Source organism: Macrobrachium nipponense, chromosome 43 (assembly GCF_015104395.2).
Source record: "Macrobrachium nipponense isolate FS-2020 chromosome 43, ASM1510439v2, whole genome shotgun sequence".
Lineage (NCBI taxonomy): Eukaryota > Metazoa > Arthropoda > Malacostraca > Decapoda > Palaemonidae > Macrobrachium > Macrobrachium nipponense.
Window position 1 is genome coordinate 41,523,531 of NC_061104.1, and position 27,663 is coordinate 41,551,193.

Genomic DNA, 27,663 nt, shown 5'->3' on the forward strand with positions numbered 1-27,663 from the left:
AAATCGGTCAGAAATGTTTTACCTATATATATATATATATATATATATATATATATATATATATATATATAATATTTATATATATATATATATATATACATATGTATATATATATATATATATATATATTATATATATATATATATATATATATATATATATATGACTGGTAAAAGTGTTCTGTAACAACGGAATTCCATCTAATAAAAGGAGCCCATAAAAACACCAAAATGTAGAGAGAAAAGTACTATATTTCAGAGACTGCTGTCTCTCTCTTCAGGTATATGAATGAGAAAAGTTTACAGAAAGGTGGTATTTATACCAAGAGATTCGTCCACAAGTAAGCCAATTTAGGTCACCCCCGCTGATAATCTTCCTTTAATCTTCTTAAGCGTTGGTTGAATGAACACTGCGTCGACGATGTCCGATGTCCAATTCCCTTTTGAGATGTTCATTACTGCTTCTCTTTTATTAAGGCCGATTCCATCATTTGACTCTTGTACCGCAGTTGCTGCTATAAATTACACGTGACATATTCCAGTTTATTCTATGGTTATGTTCATTTATTTATTGATTGAAAATAGCAGAGTTCTGTTGTCCATACCTAACTGACCGTTTGTGTTGTATTAATCTCTGGGGAAGTGATTTACCTGTAAATCCGATGTAAGATTGGTCACAGTCCTGGCATGGGATCTATATACCCCAGAGTCTTTGGGCGATGTCTTTTGTTGGACGTTAATCAGGGATTTGGCTAAGGTATTTGGGTAGGTAAATGCAAAAGGGTTGGATTTCCCAAGGGTGTGAGTTACTCTCTTAATCGTCTCCAGGTGGGGAATTTTTATTTTATTGTTGGGTGTGTCTCTGGTCTTGTCTTTAGGGGGTCGGTAGAAAATTACGTTTGCTTTTTGAATTGCTTTCTCAATTATATGGTTCATTCAACCAACGCTTAAGAAGATTAAAGGAAGATTATCAGCGGGGGTGACCTAAATTGGCTTACTTGTGGACGAATCTCTTGGTATAAATACCACCTTTTCTGTAAACCTTTCTCATTCATATACCTGAAGAGAGAGACAGCAGTCTCTGAAATATAGTACTTTCTCTCTACATTTTGGTGTTTTTTATGGGCTCCTTTTATTAGATGGAATTCTGTTGTTACAGAACACTTTTACCAGTCATTGTCAGCCCATTATGGAATTCAACCGCCTTTCCACGATTCTTCACTCACTTCCAGAAGTCAAGCCAGTTTTCCGCAAGTTTGAAAAAGAACTGAACAGACTACACCGGCTGAAAAACCAAAAACACTTTTTGGAAGAATGCCTCAAAGAACAAGTACTTCCAAAAATGTACGGATTCGGGAGATGGACTCTGCAATCAAACCCCTTCCCTCTATCACACAAGATTTTCCTGGAAGAAAGAATCACCAATACGAGAAACGACATCTTCGTGCTACGCAGAGTGATATATGGAACCCAGTCTAATCTTCGCCTCCTCACTACGGACCACGTATACAGGTATCTGATTTCATTCTGTTCCGACATTGCTGCCTATAATAGCGTGACTCATTCCAACAGACTTTACGCAAGTTAAATAACCTGATAGATAATAGCGCATGGAATAATCTTGAACAACAAGACAAAGTTTTAAACTTATCCAACACCCCCTTACTGTAAATCAACATTTAGTTTAAATTTTTTTAGGCTTATCCTTTGCCCTAATGCCAGACCGCAAAAACAACCTAGACTTCATAGTGGCTTTTGATAAATTCATATCTGACAAAAACTACAGCCGTGAAGAGATATGTTTAAAAGGAGTGTTACTAAATGCTTTAACTGACCTTCATAAGAAATATCCTGTTCCCCGCAGATTCATGATAGCCATCCACTCGCTAAAAAAGTTAGATGTTATAATAAGTAGATCCGACAAAGACGGCAAAATTGTAATAATGGACAAGACTTCTACCTCGACAAAATCAACCAGATCCTTAGCGACACAAATACTTACGAAAAACTGACGAAAAATCCCCTCCAGAACTTCCCGTTCCCACAGAATTTTTTCGGAAAGTAAGATTAATTGGCCAAGACAAAAAGAGTATTGAACTATTAGAGAAATTTAAAGTAATTAATCCTAAATTACCCTACTTTTATTGGTCTTCCCAAAACTCAACAAATACAATCTTCCATTCAGACCCATCGTTTCATGCGCCGGAGCTTTCAATTACAAAATTTCTAAATGGTTAGCTGGCCTCCTTTCTCCTTTTTAGGCACTTTTTCTCCCAGTCACATCAAACATTCGGAAGACTTTTGTCACAAATTCAGAGAAGCACATATACCACTTCACAACATAAAACTTTTAAGCCTTGACGTAGACTCCCTATTCACAAAAGTACCAGTACAGGACGTTCTTCAGTTTTTAAGGGAAAAATTATCCCCCTATTCAGATCATTTCCCTTTGGCACTTGACAAAATAATAAAGTTAGTTGAATTATGTGCATCTAATAACGTATTTTCATTCGGGGAATCATTCTACAAGCAAAAATTCGGGTGTAGTATGGGTAGTCCTTTAAGTCCTATTTTAGCCAATCTGTACATGGAATACTTTGAAACTACAGTAATAAATGCAATAAAACCCAAAAACAAAATGCTGTGGATGAGATACGTGGATGACATACTAACATTTTGGGATAATAAGTGGGGTAATTTTAATGAATTCCTCTCAAAATTAAACGCATTAGTGCCCAGCATCAAATTTAAAGTTGAATGGAAACAGACAACAAAATTCCTTTTCTTGATGTTTTAATAATCAGAGACACGACAGAATACAAATTTACCATATACAGAAAACCAACGTTCTCACTTTCATATATTCACTACTTAGCTATCATGACAATACTATCAAGATAGGTCTAGCTAGCAACCTATTCTTAAGAGCCTTACGAATTTGTTCCCCAGATTTCCTGGAAAAAGAATTTGAACTAATTCGCAAGCAACTTTCATCTTTAAAGTATCCTGACCATATAATTGAGAAAGCAATTCAAAAAGCAAACGTAATTTTCTACCGACCCCCTAAAGACAAGACCAGAGACACACCCAACAATAAAATAAAAATTCCCCACCTGGAGACGATTAAGAGAGTAACTCACACCCTTGGGAAATCCAACCCTTTTGCATTTACCTACCCAAATACCTTAGCCAAATCCCTGATTAACGTCCAACAAAAGACATCGCCCAAAGACTCTGGGGTATATGAGATCCCATGCCAGGACTGTGACCAATCTTACATCGGATTTACAGGTAAATCACTTCCCAGAGATTAATACAAACACAAACGGTCAGTTAGGTATGGACAACAGAACTCCTGCTATTTTTCAATCATAAATAAATGAACATAACCATAGAATAAACTGGAATATGTCACATGTAATTTATAGCAGCAACTGCCGGTACAAGAGTCAAATGATGGAATCGGCCTTAATAAAGAGAAGCAGGTAATGAACATCTCAAAAGGGAATTGGACATCGGACATCGTCGACGCAGTGTTCATTCAACAACGCTTAAGAAGATTAAAGGAAGATTATCAGCGGGGGTGACCTAAATTGGCTTACTTGTGGACGAATCTCTTGGTATAAATACCAACCTTTTCTGTAAACTTTTCTCATTCATAATACCTGAAGAGAGAGAAACAGCAGTCTCTGAAATATAGTACTTTTCTCTCTACATTTTGGTGTTTTTATGGGCTCCTTTTATTAGATATATATATATATAGTATATATATATATAAGTATATATATATATATATATATATATATATATATATATATGAATAACTTGATCACGAAGTATATAAAACGTGATGTTATGTATTGATAAAGGTTTTTGCCATGGAGGAAAAATGAAAGTCGAGAGAGCCAAGAACTTTCGGTCTAAAACGACCCTTTACTTAGTCACACACACACACACACACACAGACACACACACACACACACACACACATATATATATATATATATATATATATATATATATATATATATATATATATATATACATATATATATATATGTATGTATATATACATACACATACAATTCATCATGTACATTAATAATGTGGGATTATATATATTATATATATATATATATATATATATATATATATATATATATATATATATATATATATAAAGGTTTTTGCCACGGAGGAAAAATGAAAGTCGAGAGAGCCAAGAACTTTCGGTCTAGAACGACCCTTTACTTAGTCACAAGTAAAGGGTCGTGCTGGACCAAAAGTTCTTGGCTCTCTCGACTTTCATTTTTCCTCGGTGGCAAAAACCTTTATATATATATATATATATATATCTTATATATATATATATATATATATATATATATATATATATATATATATTCTCCCACATTATTAATGTACATGATGAATTGTATGTGTATGTATATATATATATATATATATATATATTATATATATATATATATATATATATATATATATATATACACACACACACATATACATGCAACTCAGCATGTACATTAATAATGTGGCAGTGCTTTTTTTTTTTTTTTTTTTTTTTACTTTGAAACGACTAAAACTCACAACATTGAGACTTCAGTTGTATTCTTGTATTGCGCAGTATTACTTGCCATAATCTGCAAGTCTTACTCAAACATCAAAAGACATATTAGGAATATGTTTTGTTTATTCAGTCGAAATGCAAACCCACAGCATCATATGGCGCGCATGCGCAGGCTCCCTTTGAAAACCTCCACTAGCAACCTACGGCCTATCATGACCCGTGTTCCTCCAATTGTGTATTATAATTACATTATATAAAATCAAATAGTTTCACCAAACCAGTGAGCTGATTAACGGCTCTCGTGGGGCTGGCCCGAAGGGTTAAAATGAAATGGTGTACAAGTTCTAGGCCACTGGTCAAGCACTGGGACTAAATGAATAATGACAATATTTTAGAAATAAATATGCAAAAAAGCATATGCTTCCACACTGAACGCACACATACATTAAATGCATTTACTCACGTTTCCATCCGCACAATAAAAAAAAAGAATATAACAAATTAAAGTTAATTGACAAAATTCTTATTTTTTATTTATTAAATGCCCCAATGGGTTTTTGTATTTTCATAAATTACTTATTATATTTTATCAATTAATTTATAGCTCCTCATGAACGTTGAATTTCGATCAATTGGTAATATTGTAGATTCTGATGAATTAGCCCGAATGTCACTGCAATACTTCGCAGAAGAGAGAGAGAGAGAGAGAGAGAGAGAGAGAGAGAGAGAGAGAGAGAGAGAGAGAGAGAGAAGGTTAACTCTATTCATATGATGATGTGGGTTTCCATGACAGGAAACTCACATATAGGAAGGACGACGATCTCTCCAAAGATGTAACCTGTCAAAAGGTGACTAGGAAGCGCGCCCATATATAGTTTTCAAGACCATTAAGTAATTCATGAATCAGACACTCGCATTTTTGGTGGCGATGCGAGAGAGAAATTCAAGCAGTAGTACATTGCTGTGTACTGAGGAAGATCAGTTGAACGTGACTTGCAATCTAAACCCCAGTTGACAGGAGGGTCAGTTTCATTTCAAGTACAGGTCTTCCAAAGGGAAACACAGAATAAGAAACGGAAACCAAGAAAACGACAGAGAAATGTCTCTTCAATGAGAAAAGATATAGGAATTCCAGAAATGTTTTGATACGTTCAGTATTTGTGCTTGCAAGTAATGTCTCTGCTTGCTGCCTCTTCAATAAGAAAACTTATAGGAATTCGCGAAAGGTTATGATACTTTTAGTATTTGTGCTTCCAAGTCATGTTTCTGCTTGCTTTCATCGATGTTTCCGTCGGTGGTCCCAGCAAATGCAGCTTAGAGGAAACAAGTAAACATGGCGGTATACTACGGAACGTTTCTCATGAAACCGCCATCAATAAACTATGACTGAGACAGGGATTCCAGTTGATTTGCTTAGTAAATTCTCTCGACAAAAACCAAATGAGTGAAAAAAGAAACAGAAATTTAATTCTTGAACTGCGTCTTGAAAAACAAAAGCAGGGTTACATAGTTCCTTGACAAATACTGAGTTTTCAAGATCACTGTAATAAAAGGAACAATCCTGGATCACGATGTTTGAAAAATAAGCGCAGGGTTACGTAGTTTCTTGACAAATACTGTGTTTTCAAGGAACAACCCTGCGCTTAGCTTAATGAAAGGCTTCCTCCTCCCACATACCTAGCTTTATGGCCGATGTAACGAAAACAAAGAACAAAACCACAGAAATATCTCCTCTAAAGACTGACATTTCCGACAGCTGATAATGGAAGTTATTTCTGTTCTTTAAAACAAAACACACAGTTTTGAAAACTCTCTGCATACATGGAGGAGTCTTTAATGGATTCACGCTGCAAAATAATGGACCCTTTTCCTCCTGAGGCTTTAATATGATAATAGTCTCAGGAGAGATGAGCTGCACTTGGGTGCAAAACAAGGACACCTGCGGCGTCCACCCCAGAAGAAGAAGAAGAAGAAGAAGAAGAAGAAGAAGGAGGAGGAGGAGGAGGAGTCCGCTAAGAAAGGAAAATTTTTTTTCGGGATTTTCATAATCACAGTACCGTAATTAAGTAGGTGTCGCTCTTGCCTATACAGCTGACGTTGAGCAGCTGACCTGCCTTTTTGAAGTAAGACACCATGGAAAGCCAGGGAAAATAAACTTCAAGTAAGATAGCATAGAAGACTAGGATGTAAGTGATATTTAATGATCGAGGCGAGACAGGGATCCAGTATCTCCGGACGCAGATTTTAACTAGAAAGTATCGAACAATGAATACTGTTTTTGCAATAATTACTAAAGAAATAAAAGGAGCAATTTGATATCGCAGACCCAAAATGCCATGACACCGCAAGTTTACGAAGATTAACTTCTTTTGGAAGGCGAAGGATTTAAAACCCCGTAGATCAACATTTCAGAATATGGTCCGTATTTGGTCCTATTGCGCACATATCTCATTCTCTCAAGAAGAAGAAGAGCCATCGCAACATGACATGCGAGACGATGCAACGCCGCCATAAATTACGAAAACTCAACTCGCCCAGGCGAAATACAACTGAAGGTACAAGCAGAGAAGACGAGAAGAGACATCGCTCTCTTGAAGTCTGGCACAACTGTAATTAAATGTGACTCCATATGACTTCATTAGCAGAAGGGAAATATGTTCTTGATATTACTCCTCTACTGCCATTCATTCACTCCTAAATTTACGAGTTCTGAAGAGGATACGAAGTAAGTAGACAACATATTATATATATATATATATATATATACTATATATATATATATATATATATATAAGTATATATATATAGTTATATTATATATGTATATATATATATATATATATATATATATATATATATATAAGTATATATATAAGTATATATATATATATATATATATATATATATATATATATAGTATATAATATATATATATATATATATATATATATAAATGAATGTAAGTGTGTGTGTAATATATAGATATATATATATATATATATATATATTATATAATATATATATAAAGTATATTATAATATATTATATAGATATATATAATAGTATAGTATTATAATTATATATAATTCATATATATATATCTCTATATATTATTATATATATATCATATATATATATTATATATTATATATAAATGAATGTAAGTGCATATATATATATATATATATATATATATATATATATATATATATATAGATATTATATATATATATATAATTATATAATATACATATCTATATATATATTATACTTACATTCATTTATATAAAATTTTGTTACTTATACACGCATGACTTTTTTATGTTCACAAGTATTAAGTCACAAATATTTAAAATGGACTTCACCACATACTGTGAATAACTTATACACCCAAGGGGATTATTATATATTTATATATATATATATATATATATATATATATATATATATATATATATATATATATATATTATACTGTACATAATTACAGCTGAAAACCCAAGAGTTTCATGGCCGTGGATTTCACAGAACCGATAATATACTAGTTCTCTATTTTTCCGTGGGCGTTCGTTAATCCTTGCATCGCTCAACGTCACAATTAATGTATCCCGCGTATAAATTCCCAAAGCGGGATTTCACTATTCTCAACTGTCACATCTAACGCTGCAGCAAGCATTCCCCCCCTCCCACTCCCCCTCCCCTCCACAACTTCTCCCTTCAAGACCGTTCGCGCGCTGAAAGACGCGGGAAGTTGGCCTCGAATAAAACTGCATTGGCTGTCAAGTACACGCCTTCATGGAACCAATCTCCTGGTTAGTATTTTGCTGAATAGTCCAAGTGAATATTTACGAGAGCTGAACCGATAAAACGAGCCCGGATATCAAAGAGGACATTGCAATGTTTATCAATTCGACCGTGGAATTCGCTTTTCCCTCAAGGTCAGACGAAAAGAGAGAACTTATCAGATTGCCGAGCTTCACAATAAGTCCCGAATGAACAGATCTTAATGGTCGTTGCAAACTTGAAAAATATTTGCAAATAAGAGGCCTGAATTAATATGCACGAGGCCGATTTTCTTATCTTTCCGTTCTGTAATTGACTCCGCCATCATGAAAGTGATTTATGAGTCATAATGTCGATGGCTTATCGGAAGGGTGATTTAGAGTTAAATGTCAATGGTTCATGAGACTGGTGATTTATCAGTTGCGAATGTTTAATTACCCTGGTGATAAGAAACAAATTGAATGAAACCTCTTTTTTCTGTAAATCAGACGATGTCAGCCTCTAATGATTGGCTAGGTTTGGCCGACCTTATAAACCATGCGAATTTTTCTCAATAAATATATTTCTATTTTATTATACAAACAATGACAAAAGACTGCTTTATTTCAACGGGTGAAATACTCGACGACTGAATCATTGTTAATTTACTCAAAGCATTCTGGAATAATGACATTCAACACTACCATTGTAATCACGAATTTACGTAACATGAAGTAAGCGAGATGTACTATACTAGTGAAGGCCAAAGGCAACGAAATAAAACAAAATTAAGCACAAGTTAATACGATACGTTTGAGAAGTGCATGGGTATTCAACATGGAGAGATCATATTGTACTCCTAAAATAAGTAATAAATGCCACGAAGTTTCTTCGGCGCAATCGAGTTTTCTGTAGAGCGTATAATGCTTCTACGAAACTCTCACCTGCGACCCATGAGACTTTCAGCCACAGTCCGATGGTTGGCCTGCGTTGTTGGTACCTATAGCAGTGCCAGACCCAAGATCATGGCTAACTTTAACCTTGCCAAAAAAAAAAAAAACAAAAAAAAAACTGTGGCTAGAGGGCTGCAATTTGGTATGTTTGATGAATGGAGGGTGGATGATCAACGTACCAATTTGCAGCCCTCTTGCCACAGTAGTTTTTTTAGATCTGAGGGCGGACAGAAAAGTGCGGACGGACAGACAAATAGCCATCTTAATAATGCTCTTTTACAGAAAACTGAAAAAATTACTTTTCATCTAACTATTACTGGTCAACAAATATTTACCAATGAAGTCAATTCTTGAAGTCAGAAAATCTTTATTACAATCATCAGAACTAATATCCTCTATACATTATAAGCGAGCTCTCTTCCGCCAATAAACAACGCATATTTATAAGAAAGAAAAAATTACCGCCAGGTAAATTTAAATTTGTTTTGGGTAAATTCGCCCGTAAGTCATGGAAAGAACCAGCAAGTTTGAATCCCAAATTTCCCTCGTAATTTAGGGTAATATGACTCGGCCGAGAATAATTTGAGTGCCTATGAACAATTCTTAAAAATTCATTGGAAAATAATGCAATGCACGACATAGTGAAGAAAAATTGCAGCACAATTGAGTTATTTTTTACCAGCCATGTAATCACAGTGTTGATTTTAGTACAGCAACCATTATATATGAAAAATGGACATAAGAAAACTCTACCAAAAGCTGTTAGCAGAATGAAAACATCGAATCTTATTTATATACTACTATAAATCTGAGTCAACATAAAAAAATAAAAGACTTGAACATATAAAGAAGTAAGCAGTGTTAAAAAGAAAAGAATAGGAAAGAAAAAAGAGAAAGTCTAGAGAATTGAATAGAATATAGATTTTAGGTCAAAGGCCAAGCGCTGGAACCTATGAGGTCATTCAAGACTGACAGAGAAATTTATAGTAAGAGGGTTTGAAAGGTGTAACTGGATGAAAACCTCAAAGCAGTTTCAACGTGAAACAATTTTTAGAGAGGCTGGACAGTCAGATGGAAGCAAGAATATGAATGGAGATACAGTAAAAGTGAGAGAGGTTGCAGCTAGGGGTCGAAGGGACGCTGCCAAGACCCTTCAAGTACTGCTTACAGTGCACCACGTGAGGTGCAATAACGGTACTAACCCCCTAGGAGGAGCGAAAGCCTAGAAAAAGTGACAGGGCCTTTAAACAAACGCTGAACTAACGAGCAATAACGCCAAGAAAGGAGAGAAATGAATATCCTAAGTCTAGGAGAGGAATAGTAGACTGAGAAAAGGAGTTTTCATGGCTAATAATTCTGCGAGGAAACGCAAGGACCAATTCCGGGAGAGGTGAATTTATTTCCGGAGCGAATTGAAATCTTGTTAAAAACTCCCGCCCTTCCACGAATGGGGGATTTGTCTTCTCTGAGACTTTGAGACTCGTGAGATATCCCCGACGGCATTTTGGGCGGATTCCTTGCTCTCTTATATTAGGTCAAAATAAACGACGGGCGCCACACAGTGGATTTGGCACTCCATCTGAATTAGAGGCGAACTCAGTCTAATGCCATCATAATTACTAGCAAACATACGTATACAGATACTCGTAAAGTAACAAAGTCTACGGGCATAACCAGCCCCGTTCCACCGGCAGAACCAGATCCGTTTAAGGGAATCTCTTCTCACTCCCACCCTATTCGGAGAGGGTGGGGTGATGGGGGGGTAGGATGGAACCCCAATATAAACCATCTTAGGGGTCCCCACCATAACCCTGCCAAGTTTCATGTCCATCGGACTCGCCGTTTGGCCGTGATTGAATGACAGACGGACGGACAGACATAACGCCCATTGTAGTAAGATTACTACAGTAGATGAAACATCTTCACAAGGACCAAGCACACCAAAGGAGCCACTGACTTGAAATTCAAGCTTCCAAAGAATGTCGGTTCCAACCTCCCACCGCAGACCCCCCAACACAGCAGCAGTAATTGAACATGATACAGAGCCAGTGATTTTTCAGCGCCCTCGGGGAGACGCGAACCCGCCACATCTGAGGGGCATACCACAACACTAACCACGTTAAGGCAACTGATAATTTTTCTTATGAATCTGGATTAACGCAAGAGCTTATTCAAACAACTACACGTTTCCTGTGCCGCTTTTCGACCAGATATTGAAACATTTTTGCGGAATATATATGTACATATATATAGTATACGTATAAAAAATATACTTAAATGCACACAGCATACACAAACACACGCACACACACATATATTGAGTGTATCGGCGTTTTTTTCTATTAAATTTCGAATGTTACTATGTAAACTCTTTTTCATAATGAACTACCACCCTGTGATAATTATATGTATATATATAATATATATATAGATATATTTATATATATATATTATATAATATATATACATAAATACATACACATACATCGTTTATAAAATCATCAATAAACCCCAAAATACTTGGCGAAACGACCTCTCGACAATTTCTCAGCAGCCAAGTTTATTGGCCGCATCCTTACCATTCGTACAGCCAAGCCCCGAACGAATGAGCCCATAAACACGGGCTGATACTTTCACTAAAACTTCAGGTTGGAGTTTTCGTTGCGTTCAATTCATCTGGTTATGGAGTGTATCGGATATCCAGTGAAAATTACAATGCATTAAGAAATATCGATAAAAGCGGTTATCTTTGTAACACACACAGACACACATGCGCGCGCGTCGCACTCTTTTTTGTTACATCGCATACCGATGTTATATATGAGATTTATGAGCGCCAACAGTAAGCGATTTTATGAATTAAAAGGCGAACACTAAATTTTTTTTTTTTTTCAAGAACGTATTGAAAGCTGTACTCCTAGTTTTACATTTATGGTTGGCCCTCTGTCTCATATCTTGATGATGGAGTTTGCTTATGTGCACTGTGCTGAAATTGCTCACAAATTTAGATTTGTGAGCAATTGTTAGCACTCCGCTAAAACTGCGCTAGTCTGGAGTGCATAATGGAAACACCTTACTAGAGAAGCAAATGCTTTGAAGAAATTGATAGACGAATTGGTAACAGTCTTAAAATGATAGAATAAATTACGTCTAAAGAGTGATTTATCAAGAACATCAAGCTGAATTAGGGTCACTGAAATATGGGACAAATTTTAGTACGCACAGGTCATTCTTTCAGGAGACATCGCACCTCTCGGGAAGCCTTTAATCGTATAGATTTCACTTAAGAAAACCCAGTTTTACTTGACAATAAAGTTTTAGCGTGAATCACTACAAAAATCAGTCTGCTTAAGCCTCTGTTCTTGTAAAATCTATAATAATCTTGTTTGTCCTCCCCCGGGTGATAGTAGGGAAGACATGGCACAGTCGGCCACCCCATTCAAACAAGTTTGTCCGCCCAGGGTGGTTGCGGGGTAGGGGGAACGGGATGGTAAGGAAGACATCTGCCCTCACCCTGCATACCTGTCTGTCCGGCCTGGTGGGGGCAGGGTAGGCAGGGGGATCGGGAGGGTAGGGGAGACAGCAGCGCCGGGTTCCGGAGCGCGTAGCGCGCCAAGAAGTTCGTCATTCAAAATAAAAACGAAAGTTACTCTGAAAGGCCTTTTCTCCCAAGAGGACTTTGGCACACAAAACCCACGTCATTCGACCTACCTATCCAAAGATAAAAGTCAGGGGAAGGATTCCCATGAAAAGGGGGACGTATAAAAATATTTGGGGGAAAACTGTAAAGATACGAATTGACGTTGTTTAAGGTTACGTACAAAACTCAAAACATCAAAATATTTTCGCTTTCGACAATTAAAACAAGAAAATAAGCCAAATAAAAAAAAGGGTAGGAAGATAAAAGCTTGTGGGGGATTCTGCATGCAAAACAAGAGCTTAGGAGTAGGAAGTGAGAAAGGAGGAAACCCACTTAACTTCCTTCGGCAGTTTGTGGATTTATGTGATGCCCCGGACAAGTCCTTCCCTTCCCTTGTGGTTAAGCCTCATCATTCTTCCTCGATTTTCGTTTTACTTGTTTTTGCATCGGCCCTGGGCTACAAAATGGCATTAGGTCACCCGTATCAGAGGCATTTATTCGTAAGAAAAGTATTATGAACAGCATTTAACATCAAAGACAGAATGTCCTACAGGGTAAGCTGTAGACTTTACAGAGCAAAGTGCATTCTCTCCTTTTTCTTGTCTTTCACTAGTCAACGCCCCACCCCCCACCCCACCCCCCCCCCCCCCCCCCCCCTCCCCGCCACAACAAGCAGGCGCTTTTATCTTCCCAACTTTTTTCATCTGTCTTTTTTAATTATCTGAAGGGTAAATATTTTGCTGTTTTGACTTTTGCTGTTGTGTAAACTTAAAACCATTTCCCCTCGTTTCTTTCCCCCTCCCCAACAGAGACAAACAAACTTTCCAAATTTTGCCCTAATATTTTTAACGTCCTCTTTTTCATGCCAATTCTTTGGCTGTGTTTTTTTTCCCTCGAAGCCCCTGACTTTCATCTTGCGAGCCTACTGACTGTAAACAGTATTAAGAGTTGACGAAACAGCTATGCAAACAAGTGATATATATTATCTCTCTCTCTCTCTCTCTCTCTCTCTCTCTCACACATACACACACACATTATATATATATATATATATATATATATATATATATAATATATATATATACATATATATATATATATATATTATATATAATATATATATATATATGATAGATTTACCAGAAATATATTTAATTGTCACCCCTTTTAACCCCCCCTTCTGGTATTGATCTCGATTGTCTTGATTGTGGTGTGCTGGCGGATTTGGCACTCAAGCTGACCAAGTATAAGCATACAATATACATATTATATATATATATATATATATTATATAATAATATATATATATATGTATATATATATATATATATATATATATATATATATATATATATATAGTATTCTTGGTAAATCTATCATGTCTCTTTTGACCTAAGCAGTAAATTAGGGCGATTCATAGTTATTTGACAGTCGTGGTGTAAAGAAGGTTACGGAACTGGGAATCTAACCCCAATAAACTTGTTGAGAACCTGATGATTAATTCCATCTTGGGCAACTTCTTCCAAGGTGAGCGGTGAAAAAAAAAAAAAACATATAAACATGATTATTTTGACCAAAAACCTAAACCAAATAATTCATACCTTTAAAACTGATGACCTTTAGACAACATAGGACGTTTTCAAACACGACACTGAACGGTGGAAACACAAATACGAAGGGAATTCGTCTTAGTAAGACTGCTAGGATATTCTGACCGTCACATGGACTTAAGAGAAATGATGTCCCAAAGACCTGCCTGTCCGCACCAGGAAACATTGTTTGGAAACAAAGTTTGCAAACTGTTTGCGTTTCCTAGTGTGGACAGGCCGTTATAAACAACTGCACTCCGATACTATATCAGAATAACATTAAACTTTAGGGAAGGCGAAGAAAGAGAGAAAAAAAGTATTATATAAGCAACGTATATGATGGAACTAAAAGAAACTTATTAAAAATGCGCCGGAGTTTCTTCAGCGTAATCTGTTTTTCTGTACAACGTATAATGCTGTATGGAACTCTCAGCCGCGGCCTATGAAAATATTGGTGGCGGGTATTGTTGGCGGCACTCATAGCGGTGCCAGACGCACGATCATGATAAACTTGAACCTTGAATGAAATAAAAGCTACTGAGGCTAGAGGGCTGCGATTTGATATGTCTGATGATTGGAGGGTGGATGATCAACATACCAATTTGCAGCCCTCTAGCCTCAGAAGTTTTTAAGATCTGAGGGCAGACAGAAAAAGTGTGGACGGACGGACAATGGCCATTTCAATACTTTTCTTTTACAGAAAACTAAAGCTAATAATGAGGAAAGAATTAGAAACGGAAACGAATGCTATCGACGCCGAATGAAAAAAAATTATAATCAACCAATATTACGAATTTACCTTAAACCTATTAACTCATTCCATACATGCTTTATAGGCCAATAAGCGTCGTGACAGAAGAGGAAAAAAGACAGGTATAACGGCACTCATTAATAAGACAGAGATCGCGTAATATCAAGAGAAACATCTTCTTACTAAAACGATGTAAAGTAAATCAGTCATAGATCATTAAGTAAGCTAGCTAAAAGTAGACTTGTGTCAAACGCCTTGGGAGGAATTGAAACGAAGAGATAATGTATCATACCAGTCTTCATAGATGATGGATACGATATTTACTTTACTGCTCTTTTGTGATACAATACATTAAATTCAAGGGATGTTTCCTAGATAGTGGTGACCCCAAAGAGTTTTCCGGGGGTCGTTATTTTTATATTTACAGTTTTTGTCATGTTTTTTTTTTACGGTAAGCAAGCCGCAAAGGTGGATACGTACAGAGTTAAAACCCTTGGGGCTCACTACCTAGGAAAGATCCGATTCGAGAAAGCTCGCGATAGAACCTTTGACACTGTGACAATAATAATTTGCCACGCCAATGCATGACAAGCAAAGTTTAATACATTTGAAGCTGATTCTTTCATATGCACTCTATTAACCGACTTACTGACTTTTGCTAGACATATCATTGGCAGCGGTTAAGAGCACTGTGACTTTACATAGCAAAGTCATAACTTACGAATACTATACTGCAACGCTGCATTTCGATGGATTAAATATTTCCCTTCTCTTTCCCAGGTTACCCTATGCCTCAGGCTTTAGCAGGATAGAATAGAACTATCATCAAGCTGGAATACTCCAAAAATTAATGACTGAATCGTTTTAAGTGAGTGAACCTTTTAATCTGATGTCTTGTATTTAATAAGGGCTCTTACATGAAATTACACGTAAAAATATACTTTAATTTTAATTATTTACAAGACTTCCGCTTTCTTAGGTTGGCGATGGCATCTTGCCAGGAAATAAATAGTGGGTTTTACATCTGTTCACACCAATGCTGGTAAACCCTGTTTTTTTTTTTTTCTATTCACACGAAAGGTTGTACAAAAATAAAACAACACACGAAAGGTTGTAAAAAATGGAATAACGCACGAAAGGTTGTCAAAAAATAAAATAACACACGAGCACACGAAGGGTTGTGAAAACAACTGAAATAACACACGAACACACGAAAGGCTGTCAAAAAATGAAATAACACACGAAAGTTGGAAAAAAAATGAAAATAACACGAAATGTTGTAAAAAAAGGAAATAATACACGAACACACGAAAGGTTGTAAAAGAATGAAATAACACATGAACATACGAAAGGTTAGAAAAACAAATGAAATTATTCACGAACACACGAAAGTTGTAAAAAATGAAATAAAACATCACCACGTACAAATCGATCGGCATCCTTTGTGACGTCAAAGCTTCATCTTCTCACGGGAAAAGAGGGGAAACTTTTCATTAATCTGTAAGTCAGAGGGTATCAATGTTCCTCGCTTAACTTGGCGTACTTACTGGTCCTGATGAGTTATCAAAACTTTCTCGAGGAGAAGCTAATGGAAGATGTCAAACCCAGCGTGTAAGTAAGAAACATCCTTTTCTTCTTTTTTTCTGCGGCAAACGGATTATGAAACCTGGGACGTTACGTTATATATATATATATATATATATATATATATATATATATATATATATATATATATATATATATTATATATATCTTAATACACCGCTTACAGTTTTCACTCCCTCTTCCCACCACTATACAACCCACACCATTCCCTCTCCATTTTCAATGCCAACCTAGAAAGTTCCATTTAATCATACACCGCTAACTCAGCACTTTCAATCTTTGCCCTTTGTCATCTTACTTATTTGCTGCTATTCCGATTTATCACGGCCACATTTTTCAACATTCCCTTTCCCTAAAAACTTCTATACATTCTCACTTATGATTTAATCAGATCATGACCATATATGCATCCAACAACTCTATTCTCAGCATTACGTCCACTAACTTGATCTTCTATCTACCCTGTCCTGCCATGTAAACTAACTAAAGTTTTTTTAAAACTATTTCCTCCCTCCCATATATAAATTCACGTCACATAGCACAAAACCATTTCCAATCTCCAAGCCCAGCCAGGGCTGTTAACAGTTTCACGCCCCACTTAAAAAATATTTCCTCTTTCAATCTCATTCTTTTGCTGGACCACAATACTCAGTCGCAAGAATTTTGACGTCCGCAGCAACCAATTTACCCTATACAATCACTGGTGTAAACGCTGTTGTACATTTTTTACACGTCTGTACAGTCTTCCTGCCTGTGCAATACAGGTGTCACGCCTTCCTAGAGCTGCATCTGTTTTGGAAGCTTATGTAGAGGGTGTTGATTCTCGATTTGGCAATACAAAGTACGACTGTGACAGGGATAACCGACTTGTTTTTTTCTGAGAAGCCACACAGAAAAAAAATACATACATATGACAGAAGGAGTGCCTAAGAAACCCATTTCTAAATCGGCGAATAATGCGACGAATCAAGGCAAAGGTAAAATAAGATACAAAAACAACACAAAAAGACAAAAATTCAAATTCATTTCTTCTTCAGGCACTGAAGGAGAAGGGAAAAGTACGCTTTCGTCCGGACTTCTGCCGATCAAAGAGTCGTCGCCTATTGTGTTGGCTAAAAATGCGTCTCGCTTCCTTCTCCCGGGCGATGGCTTTTTATTTCTTTATTGTTATTTTTTTTGCTTTCTGATGGCTTTCTGATGTCGAAACCCAGCGCTTGACTTCTTTCTCCTACGTTACAAAACTCCAGGCGATTCTAATAAACGGGAAATAAGAAATAAAAGGAAAATGGTAGAATTATAATAAAAAAAAATGCAGGCGGATTCAACCAGACGAAAAAGGAATATATATATATACACATAACTTTTCCCTCTCCGTCTGGTTGAATCCACCTGCAATATTTTTTATCATAATTTTACCATTTTTTTATTCCTTAAAATATACGTATATATACATATGCACACACACATATATATACAAAGAAACATATAGCCTACACTATAATCCTTCGTATGGCTCCGTTTGTTGAATTGTTTAAGTAAAGACCGCCCAACGAGGATGACTAACAATTCCTGAGAGGCTCATACGCTCAAAAGCTCTTTAAAGTGGAAATCTAATACAATCACAATTACCTACGGGAATTGTACCTACTGTTCGCCTGAGGCTGGAAAATCTTCATTTTTCGCTCATCATCCTTTGAAGTATTGTTTCACACCAAGAACATATAATGCTGGAGAAATCCCCATTAATATTGGCTTCGAAAATTGCAAAAGTAATGTGTAAATGATGCGTATATCAATAAGAATAAGAAAATTTTCTAAATACATCTAACCGATTATGAGATTTCAGCCCTTCTCGGGTATTTTTTATTGGAATACTGCGTTACCGAAAAAAAACATCCAACATTTTCAACAGACTAAACAACAATACATTTAGATAAAGCTAAAATAACCGAGAGAGGCTTTCTATGCATTCACAGGCTTTATTTTTTCTCATACCCGCAAAGCCTTATTGGTTTATGACACCAAAGAAGCAAGACCATCGTCTGTGAGAGAGAGAGAGAGAGAGAGAGGGGGGGGCTGGGGGGGGGGTGGGGGGATTGGGGGCACAACCTAGAGGCTTTTTTCACAGCTGTATTGGACTGAGAGAGAGAGAGAGAGAGAGAGAGAGAGAGAAGAGAGAGAGAGAGAGAGAGAGAGGGTTTTTTTTTTCATAGTTGTATTGATTGGAGTGCTATCTCAACCTGTCAAGTGGAATACTTCCTGCTCTACAAGAGAGAGAGAGAGAGAGAGAGAGAGAGAGAGAGAGAGAGAGAGAGAGGAATGGATAAAAGAAGGCATATTTTAGAAGTAGACGTCGCTGAGAACCTAACATGAGAATATGAAAAAAAAGTGAAAGCAGCCATATTTTAGAGGCAGCCATTCCCGAGAATTCACGCAAACGACAGCAGTCACTGAACTGTCAAACAATGTACTCACCCTAATATGTGGTTCGCTCAGGAGCTCTCGCAACTCGTCCACCTCGGGGATCATTGCGTCGTCGTAGTCGCGCATGAGATCCACAACGTCTCTCGCGATTTCCACAGCGTCCTGGGCCACGCCCCCTCTACCTGGAGACACCGACGCGCTGTGGATTCGGTCATACAGCTGAAAAGAAATGAAAGAGGATTAACGCGTTGTTGCTGTGGATTCAGTGATACAGCTGTAAAGGAGTGAAAGAAAGGATTAACGAATGATTTGTAGCTGTGGATTCGGTCATACAGCTGAAAAGAAATGAAAGAGACGATTAACGAATGCGTTGTAAAAAATGGAACTAATCATGTAAAATGACTGACACTGCACTGTAAACAATAAACAACCAACCTCTTAAATTCCACGTAGGGACCGACGAATCTTACTTTTGAAGACTCGCAAAATCAGCTTTCCGCGGAAATAAAAAAAAAAGGTATCGGCCTGAAAAATATCAGATTATAAAACGGTTAACTGCCGATTACAAAGTTTACATCGCCTCGAATTCCAAGTGATAAGGGATTAAACTTTAGCCCTATATAATGACGTCATCTGTCAATTTAAAAATCTCGATCGCTTCCGACTTAACAGATGTCCCAGAGATTTTTTACCGCTCAAGTTTCGATACGAGGCTCTTTCTCAATTAGGTAAACGATTCTCTCCTCTAAAAAATAAGTGGGGGTGAAGGGGGTAAAACATTCCCTTAATTAGGTAAAAGATTCGTTCGTAAAAAACATAAGGGGGGGGGGGGGGGAGCGGGTAGAATACAGCTATTAGGATCAAACAAATTAGATTCGGCAGAGAAAAGACGAAGCAATCGTTAAGGAGGATTTTCCCCCTAAACACTATCAACTTCCGACCATTTTTATCCTTAGGATGTGAAGTTTGTCTTACAGATATCTGTGAGAATAATTTATGTATTTCTCTGCCTTTTATAGAGATTCTTCTGAGAGGTCATTACATCACATATAAAGGATATACCTCACGGTTATCTTTGTACAGACACAATATATTTGCACGCGCACGCAAGCACATATGTATATACGTATATACATAATGTATGTGTATATATATATATATATATATTATATATATATATATATATATATATATATATATAGTTTCATCTAAACAGCTTCATAATGGCTTAAATTGAGTATGATGACTGAAATATTTTAACCAGAGTATCAGCAACCTGAGAACATTTAAAGACAGCAATTCCTCTTTCACAAAAGAATTCATTTATTTATCCTTATCTCTCAAGTGACCATAACTCGCAAGTCATAATCAGGCACAGTCAAAAATGAAAATAGTGCGGAATTCAATGGCATCCAGATCTTCATCACAAGAATTACAACTACTTTCTAAATCTGATATTACCTCATTTTTATCATTATTTTATTTTTCAGTTGTTACCATCTTATGTAATACAAATCTCATCACTGTTCATAAAAAAAATTCTGTAACTTATCTAGCATTTTTATTACATATTTTCGATAACCAACTATAACTGAAACATTTAGTACATGAATGCTAAACAAGCGGCCATAGGAACTCACACACACACATACACACACACACACACACACACACAAACACACGAGCTATTACGCTTCCATCATTCACAGCAGTTAAGCCAAAGTCAAAGATCTCAATATCCCTCGATGGCAACATTTACATCTTCCTTTACGATGTCATTAAAGTCCAATCAATATCAACTCATTTAATGATTGAACCATATTAAGAACAAGAGGCAGAAAGAGAGACACAGTAGGAACAGAGAGTAAATGATGTGTATACGGTATAACCGGATCAGAATTTGGGGTAAAATTTGAGAACTATTTTGGTTTTGAAAATATAATTTTCTTGTTGTAATGTTGCTATTAACGTTTCTGGCGTTCGTTCCTTACGCTGTAAAGTTTTAGTTGAATACAAGGGCAACGTAAACAAAAGACGGTCAATATCTCAGTAACAGTCAATTTGCAACTGAATTGAGAAATACTTTCAGACTGATCAATTGATGTCTATGTTAAACCCATTACCTATTTCCTTTCTATTTCCATAAAAGATCGGATCAATTACCATTTTACAAATATTGCGTGTTCATGAACGAGATATAAAAATGTCCAAGCAGATGGCCTAAAACAGCCCTCCCTGATACAAGTGGCAACCGCATTTGAAGGAGTCAGCCATGAAATTGCAGAGAAAATGGGCAAAGTGTTAAGGAAAATGGTCACTGAAATGCTTAAAAGAAAACGAGCGATTTTAGACGCTAACTAAGAAATTATGGACAAGAAGAAGACCCGAGAACTATAGTTATATTACGAATGATTATACTATAATTTACATCATGTACCAATTAAAAATCAGCCGTTTTCATTACCTAATAACAGCTGGTCATAGTGTAAACATCTACAAATAAGGCCTTCATCACGCAAATGAAGTATTTTCTCCATTGAGATAAATTAATTACATTTAACAATAACTTCATGGACCCTGGGCCAAGTCTAAAGGTCCACCAAACGAACTATTATATCTTTAACACCTTACCACACTTACGGGATGCTCTTGGGCAAGGGCCCGTGCTGTTATACTCCAAGCTCGTCATCTAAGCAATCCAACTTTTACCACATCTATTGACATACAAGAAGAATAAGTCAGGTATGTTCCCCTAATCTGCAACTGGAAAATATATTCATATAAAAAAGACCACCTTATCAAATCATAATTCTAAACTAAAGAGGAAGAATTTTCGAAAAAATTTACTATCACATACTAATACTACAAATAAAAAAAGAATAAATGTTAACATTTAAGTTTAAATTGGAAAGTACTTTCATTTTAAACGTTTGCACCTTTATGGACGTGCAGGATGTATGGATTAATGACTAAAAACTAATACTTCCCATATGTGAATTGGCCTTCACAGCAAAATGTAGATTATACGTATAAAGTATATGTATATATTGACAATATATTCGAACAAATATGATTATATACTTATGCACTTCTATATATTTTTAAATGAAATTCATTTTAAACATTTATGTTTAGTTTTCTACTCAAATTTATTACGGCGTCAATTACCTAGATGTTGTGACGCCAGTTTTAATTGACATTATTAATAAATTAATCCGTAATGCTGCTTTAGACATGATCATTAAATTCTTCCAGGCGAAAATCATACGAGTATACAAAACAACTTTAGACCTGTGTATTATAACGATCCTTTTCTAATGGTAATACAAATATAGCAAATTCTAATATCTTATCAATAGAAGCCCAGCGAAAACCCATGATTGGAACGCATAATATTTATTGTATATATTTTTGTTCACTGATCACAGAAGTTATTCAAATTAATATGTTTATATAGAAAATTCTGCATTTAATTAATGAGCCTAACAAAATATAAAACGATCGAAATCCAATTTCTCCAAGCAAACACTGTAGTACGAAGTTAAAAAACACAATTCTATGACAGAAACCAAAATTTACAAAAACCTGACTGGCATTGGCATCTTACAGAAGAAACGCTAAAAAAACCTGACATGTAACGTGACTGAAATTGGCATATTATAGAAGAGACAATAAAGAAAAAATATTATTTTAATTAACAGCCAATAACATAGATATGTTTTCGAACGCTTCCGAAAAAAAAATTCTTCAAGAGAATAAATATTAATTTCAACCACTCTACTCCAAGACAAAGAAAATATGAGAAGAAAAAACAAAAAATGTGCCTTGCGATGTGAATGGAATTTTAATGTCGCTCTGGCATTTAGCCTATTCGCATCTGCGATGCAAAGTCGAGTCCCATTATCGTCCGGAGACGAGGCGGTTCATTTTTTTTTTGGTTCGCCCCCTATCTGGTTTCGAAATTGACTGGTGCATCTGAAGGCTTCGTCTAACTTTCCCTTATTAGAACTGAGCGACGAGAGGCGGCAAACTTCTGGAGCGGAGGAGGCGGCAGGAATGGGAATGCTGCCGAGATGAATGTTTATTTTCGCCGCCCCGCCCCCTTTGTCTTGATTGCGTCACGGGTGCCACTTGCTTCGTTGAATACCCCTCTCGTGGGTAGAGAGAGAGAGAGAGAGAGAGAGAGAGAGAGAGAGAGAGAGAGACGTTAAGGGTCAAGAGAAAGAGAGAGAAAGCGTTTAGGGTAAAAAATGAGAGAGAGAGAGAGAGAGAGAGAGAGAGAGAGAGAGAGAGAAGCGTTTAGAGTCAGGAGAAAGGTTTTTGGATAAATTCTAATATTTTTTTTCTTAGGATTAATTTCTGAGAACTAGCCAGAGAAGAGTGTATATAAGACTCAGAGGTCTGAAAAAGTATCTTTCTTCTATTATTATTGTAGTTAACAGTTTTACAGAAAACCAAAAGTGAAAAGTGTAAGGTACTTCCCGCAGGTTTTCACCAAGTCTCCAATTTAATTAATTAAAACTGAACTCGACCTGCAGTTTTCTAGCGAGGTTCCTTACTGCCTTATCGGTATTCATACAGTAATTCCGACTGAGGATACGAGCGGAGTAAGATCCTCGAAAGGTCCTCACTGTATGATTAATATTCCTCAACTTTGTTTATACTGTGCGTGCGCAGTCATGAGTATTCACATTTTATATATATATATATATATATATATATAGATATATATATATATATATATATATATATATATATATATATATATATATATATATTAATTACGTTTTACTTCCCACCTCGTCTGCCCAGCATTTATTAATTTTTTAGTTGTTAGTTCTAAGAGCAGCCATTTTCTCTCCTAATCAGCTGACTTTGAGAGGGAAACACGAGGCAGGCCGATAGATCGGAATTTCCGTTTAGAGCGGGGAAAGAAAATAAGCCATTAACTTAGGCTCGAGCTTAGAGTAAGAGAGGCAGGTCACAGGATTAGTTAGGCCTCGATGTGAGCTTTAGGGATTCCTAGCATAAGATCTCTTTTCCTTCCAAATTTGCTGGTTGTGTTTTTCGCATCTTTCAGACAATGCCGGAGGCTGTAGGCGCAGCTCAGGCCATCCCACAACACGCAGCCTCATTCTCAGTCCCAGATGGCTACACTGGAAAGACAGAGGTGTCTTTTCCTCTGACTGGAAAATCAGCCCTTTGTCTTGGCACGCTGGTTGGCCCCCCTTCATACGTCACGACACACGTTCAAGCCTCAAAGGAGTAAAGGTACGTCTAGAAAGTGCAAAATCCAACCAGCCCTGTTTCTCCAAGATGACTCTTGCTAATTCCAATTTTCAAAACTCCCTTTTTATCACTTCTCTATTGAAATTCCTTTTGTCCTCATCGGGGCACGTGCTACCCCCTGTGACCTGTTAAAGCTTTAAATCTTCATTGAATATTTCATTTAAACACTGGAGTTCCTACCCCCAGTGGGTTAGATAAAATTGAATAACTGTAACTTGTGCAAAAAGTCTTTATTCTATTCTGTGTCTAATCTGGGAACTCTTCCAGATCTTTGCCGAGTTACGTGTCCATGTCTCCCCGCTCGCAAGTGCTGCCCTAACGCAAGATAAATATGAGTAATTTCGGAAACCAGCATTGACGTTAATCTGATTTTGGCCAGCTTTCCCCTATTGTGAGAGATAGGATTGGTCCACGTGCGGACAAGCTGCTTTTACTTTAACCCAGGCCATTCAACGGCCTCTTGTAAATAAATAATGTAAATTAATTAGCTGAGTTTCCTGGCGACCTTTTGTAGAGTAAAAATAACCAAATCAATCCTTTTTAAGGAAAGATAGAAGCAGGTTATTCTGCATTTTTCAGTCTAATATTTTCCTTTACCTATTTGGGCTCTCAAGGCCACACCCATACGTAAGAATATATATATATATATATATCTATATATATAGATTATATATATATTATATATAATAAATATTATATTCTGCACTTATTTTATTATTATATTAGGTACACAACTAATTAGGGAACAAGTCAACAAGAAAATTTAACATTCAGACTTTACGAAAGATAGTTGAAAAGCATAAACGAAAACGATGACAGTAGTGAAAAATATTACTGTTATTCACTGATCTGACGCGACTTCATAAAACGACAAATATCATTATGTTTAACCAGGCAAAGCAGATTATGACTGGGAACCTGTACAATACGGACAAAGGCTAAACTACCATTAGAGAATCGTAATGGAAACCCCATCGTTTGTCTATTTACGTGAAATATCGGAAACATCAGTTCGGAATGCCATTACCTCATTGATTCGTAGTGTCAAGTAGCTGACTGATCAAGTTCCTTCCGCGCGACGTAGGAACGTAGCAAAAGGTTATCGCCGCCGGAAATAATTCTGTCATAAATGTTCGTAATTTGGGTTAAAATAAATATGGTAATAAGTCTTGATGGCTCAGTTTATTATAAAATGGAATCAATGAGAGAGAGAGAGAGAGAGAGAGAGAGAGAGAGAGAGAGAGAGAGAGAGAGAGAGAGATACTCACAGTTTACACAAGGCATTCTGAAAATTGCAAAATATCGCTGGCTATCTAGATAAATCACCTCCGAGCAAATTACGACGGCAACTCGAGCGAAATATAAGCTTATTTACAAATGATTTCACTTCGGAATTAAAACGATATTTCTCCGCGATTACGCGATACTCCGAATTGATTGGGGGGAGGGGGGAAGGGGGAGGGGGAGGTGGGAAGGGGGAGAGAAGAGGGGAGACGCTTTCGCAGTATCCCGCACCTTACAAACAATCCAAATTTTTCAGTGAATTCGGAATTTCGAAATAAGTCCCCGATTCATCAATGGGGTTTTATCGCTGTGTAAATTGACAAGTGTTTTAATTTCGATTTGTTAGGAGATATTCCATTTCCGTTATGGGATTAGTCAAATTAATAAAGCTTCTAAATTCAAACGCTGAATTATAATCGCCTAAAACCATGATCCATTTATCTACGAAGTTGCCAATAAACGTGATGAAAGGACAGTATTTCAGCTATCTAAAATAAACTCTCGATCTGTTTATACAGAGAGAGAGAGAGATCATCTATGACCATGGGTATAAATTATCTGACTGGGTTTTTACAGAATGTACAAGAAGTGTTGCAAATATGGAACAAAGATCCCAGAATCCAACGAATTTTCAATTATTTATTATTATTATTATTATTATTATTATTATTATTATTATTACTTTTTCCACCTTTTAGTTTTCTGTAGAAGAAAAGTATCGACATGGCTATTTGTCTGCCCGTCCGTACTTTTCCGTCCGCCCTCAGATCTTAAAAACTACTGATGCTAGATGGCTGCAAATTGGTATGTTTACCATCCACCCTGCAATCATCAAACGGGACAAATTGCAACCCTCGAGCCTCAATAGTTTTTATTTATTTTATGGTTAAATTTAGATAAAAGTTTCATGGGCCGTGGCTATAAGTTTCCCACAGCATTGTATGCTGTTCCAAAAATTCTATTTTCCCAAAGAAACTTCGGCGCATTTTTACTTGTTAATTCTTTACACGTGACGAGTTACTTATAAGCTAAAATAAAGTTCAATCCAAAAATTATCAGGCCTGAAGATGTAGTATTTTTTTTTAACTAAACAGAGAGCATTTTAAAATGTGCACTTAGTTGGGAATGACAGCTATCTATATCATGCATACTCCTCACTCTTCTAGTTCCTCGTTGGACGAGTGGTTTTCGCGCTCGGCATCTAATCCGATGGTCCGAAGTTCGATTCTTGGCACGGCCAACGCGGAACCAGAGGAATTTATTTCTGGTGATAGAAATTTATTTCTCGATATAATGTGGTTCGGATCCCACAATAAGCTGTACGTCCCGTAGCTAGGTAACCAATTGGTTCCTAGCTACGTTAAAATATCTAATCCTTCGGGCCAGCCCTAGGAGAGCTTTAATCAGCTCAGCGTTCTGATAAAACTAAGATGTACTTAACTCCTCACTCTTCTGTTACTTTCAAGGGATCTTTCCTAGATAGTGACCCATAAGGGTTTTAACCCGGTATGTATCCACCTTTGCGGCGTGTTTACTACAAGCCCGTTGGTGACGACCTTAAAACGTAAACAAAAGACAATAAATATCATAAAGATAATGACCCCTAAGAAATTCTAGTCGTAGATAACGACCCCCCCAAAAAAACTAGGGGGCACTATCTAGGAAAGGACCGACAGTCAAAATAAATTACGCAGGGAAAGGGTTAAATCAACTATTTGCAAGACACATTATCACCCGGAGGTAAAACCATTTTTTTATATCGAGTCAAAATCCATA

General features: G+C 36.5%; 1 protein-coding gene across 1 annotated transcript in view; it reads right to left on the reverse strand.

Moving 5' to 3' along the window:
- The window catches only part of LOC135213900 (uncharacterized), a 400,066-nt gene that overhangs the window by 3,428 nt on the left and 368,975 nt on the right, over positions 1 to 27,663 (reverse strand). The window contains exon 2 of the mRNA XM_064247996.1: positions 19,355 to 19,533. Within this exon, the coding sequence (XP_064104066.1) occupies positions 19,355 to 19,533 (179 nt within the window). The remainder of the gene's footprint in view (positions 1 to 19,354; positions 19,534 to 27,663) is intronic.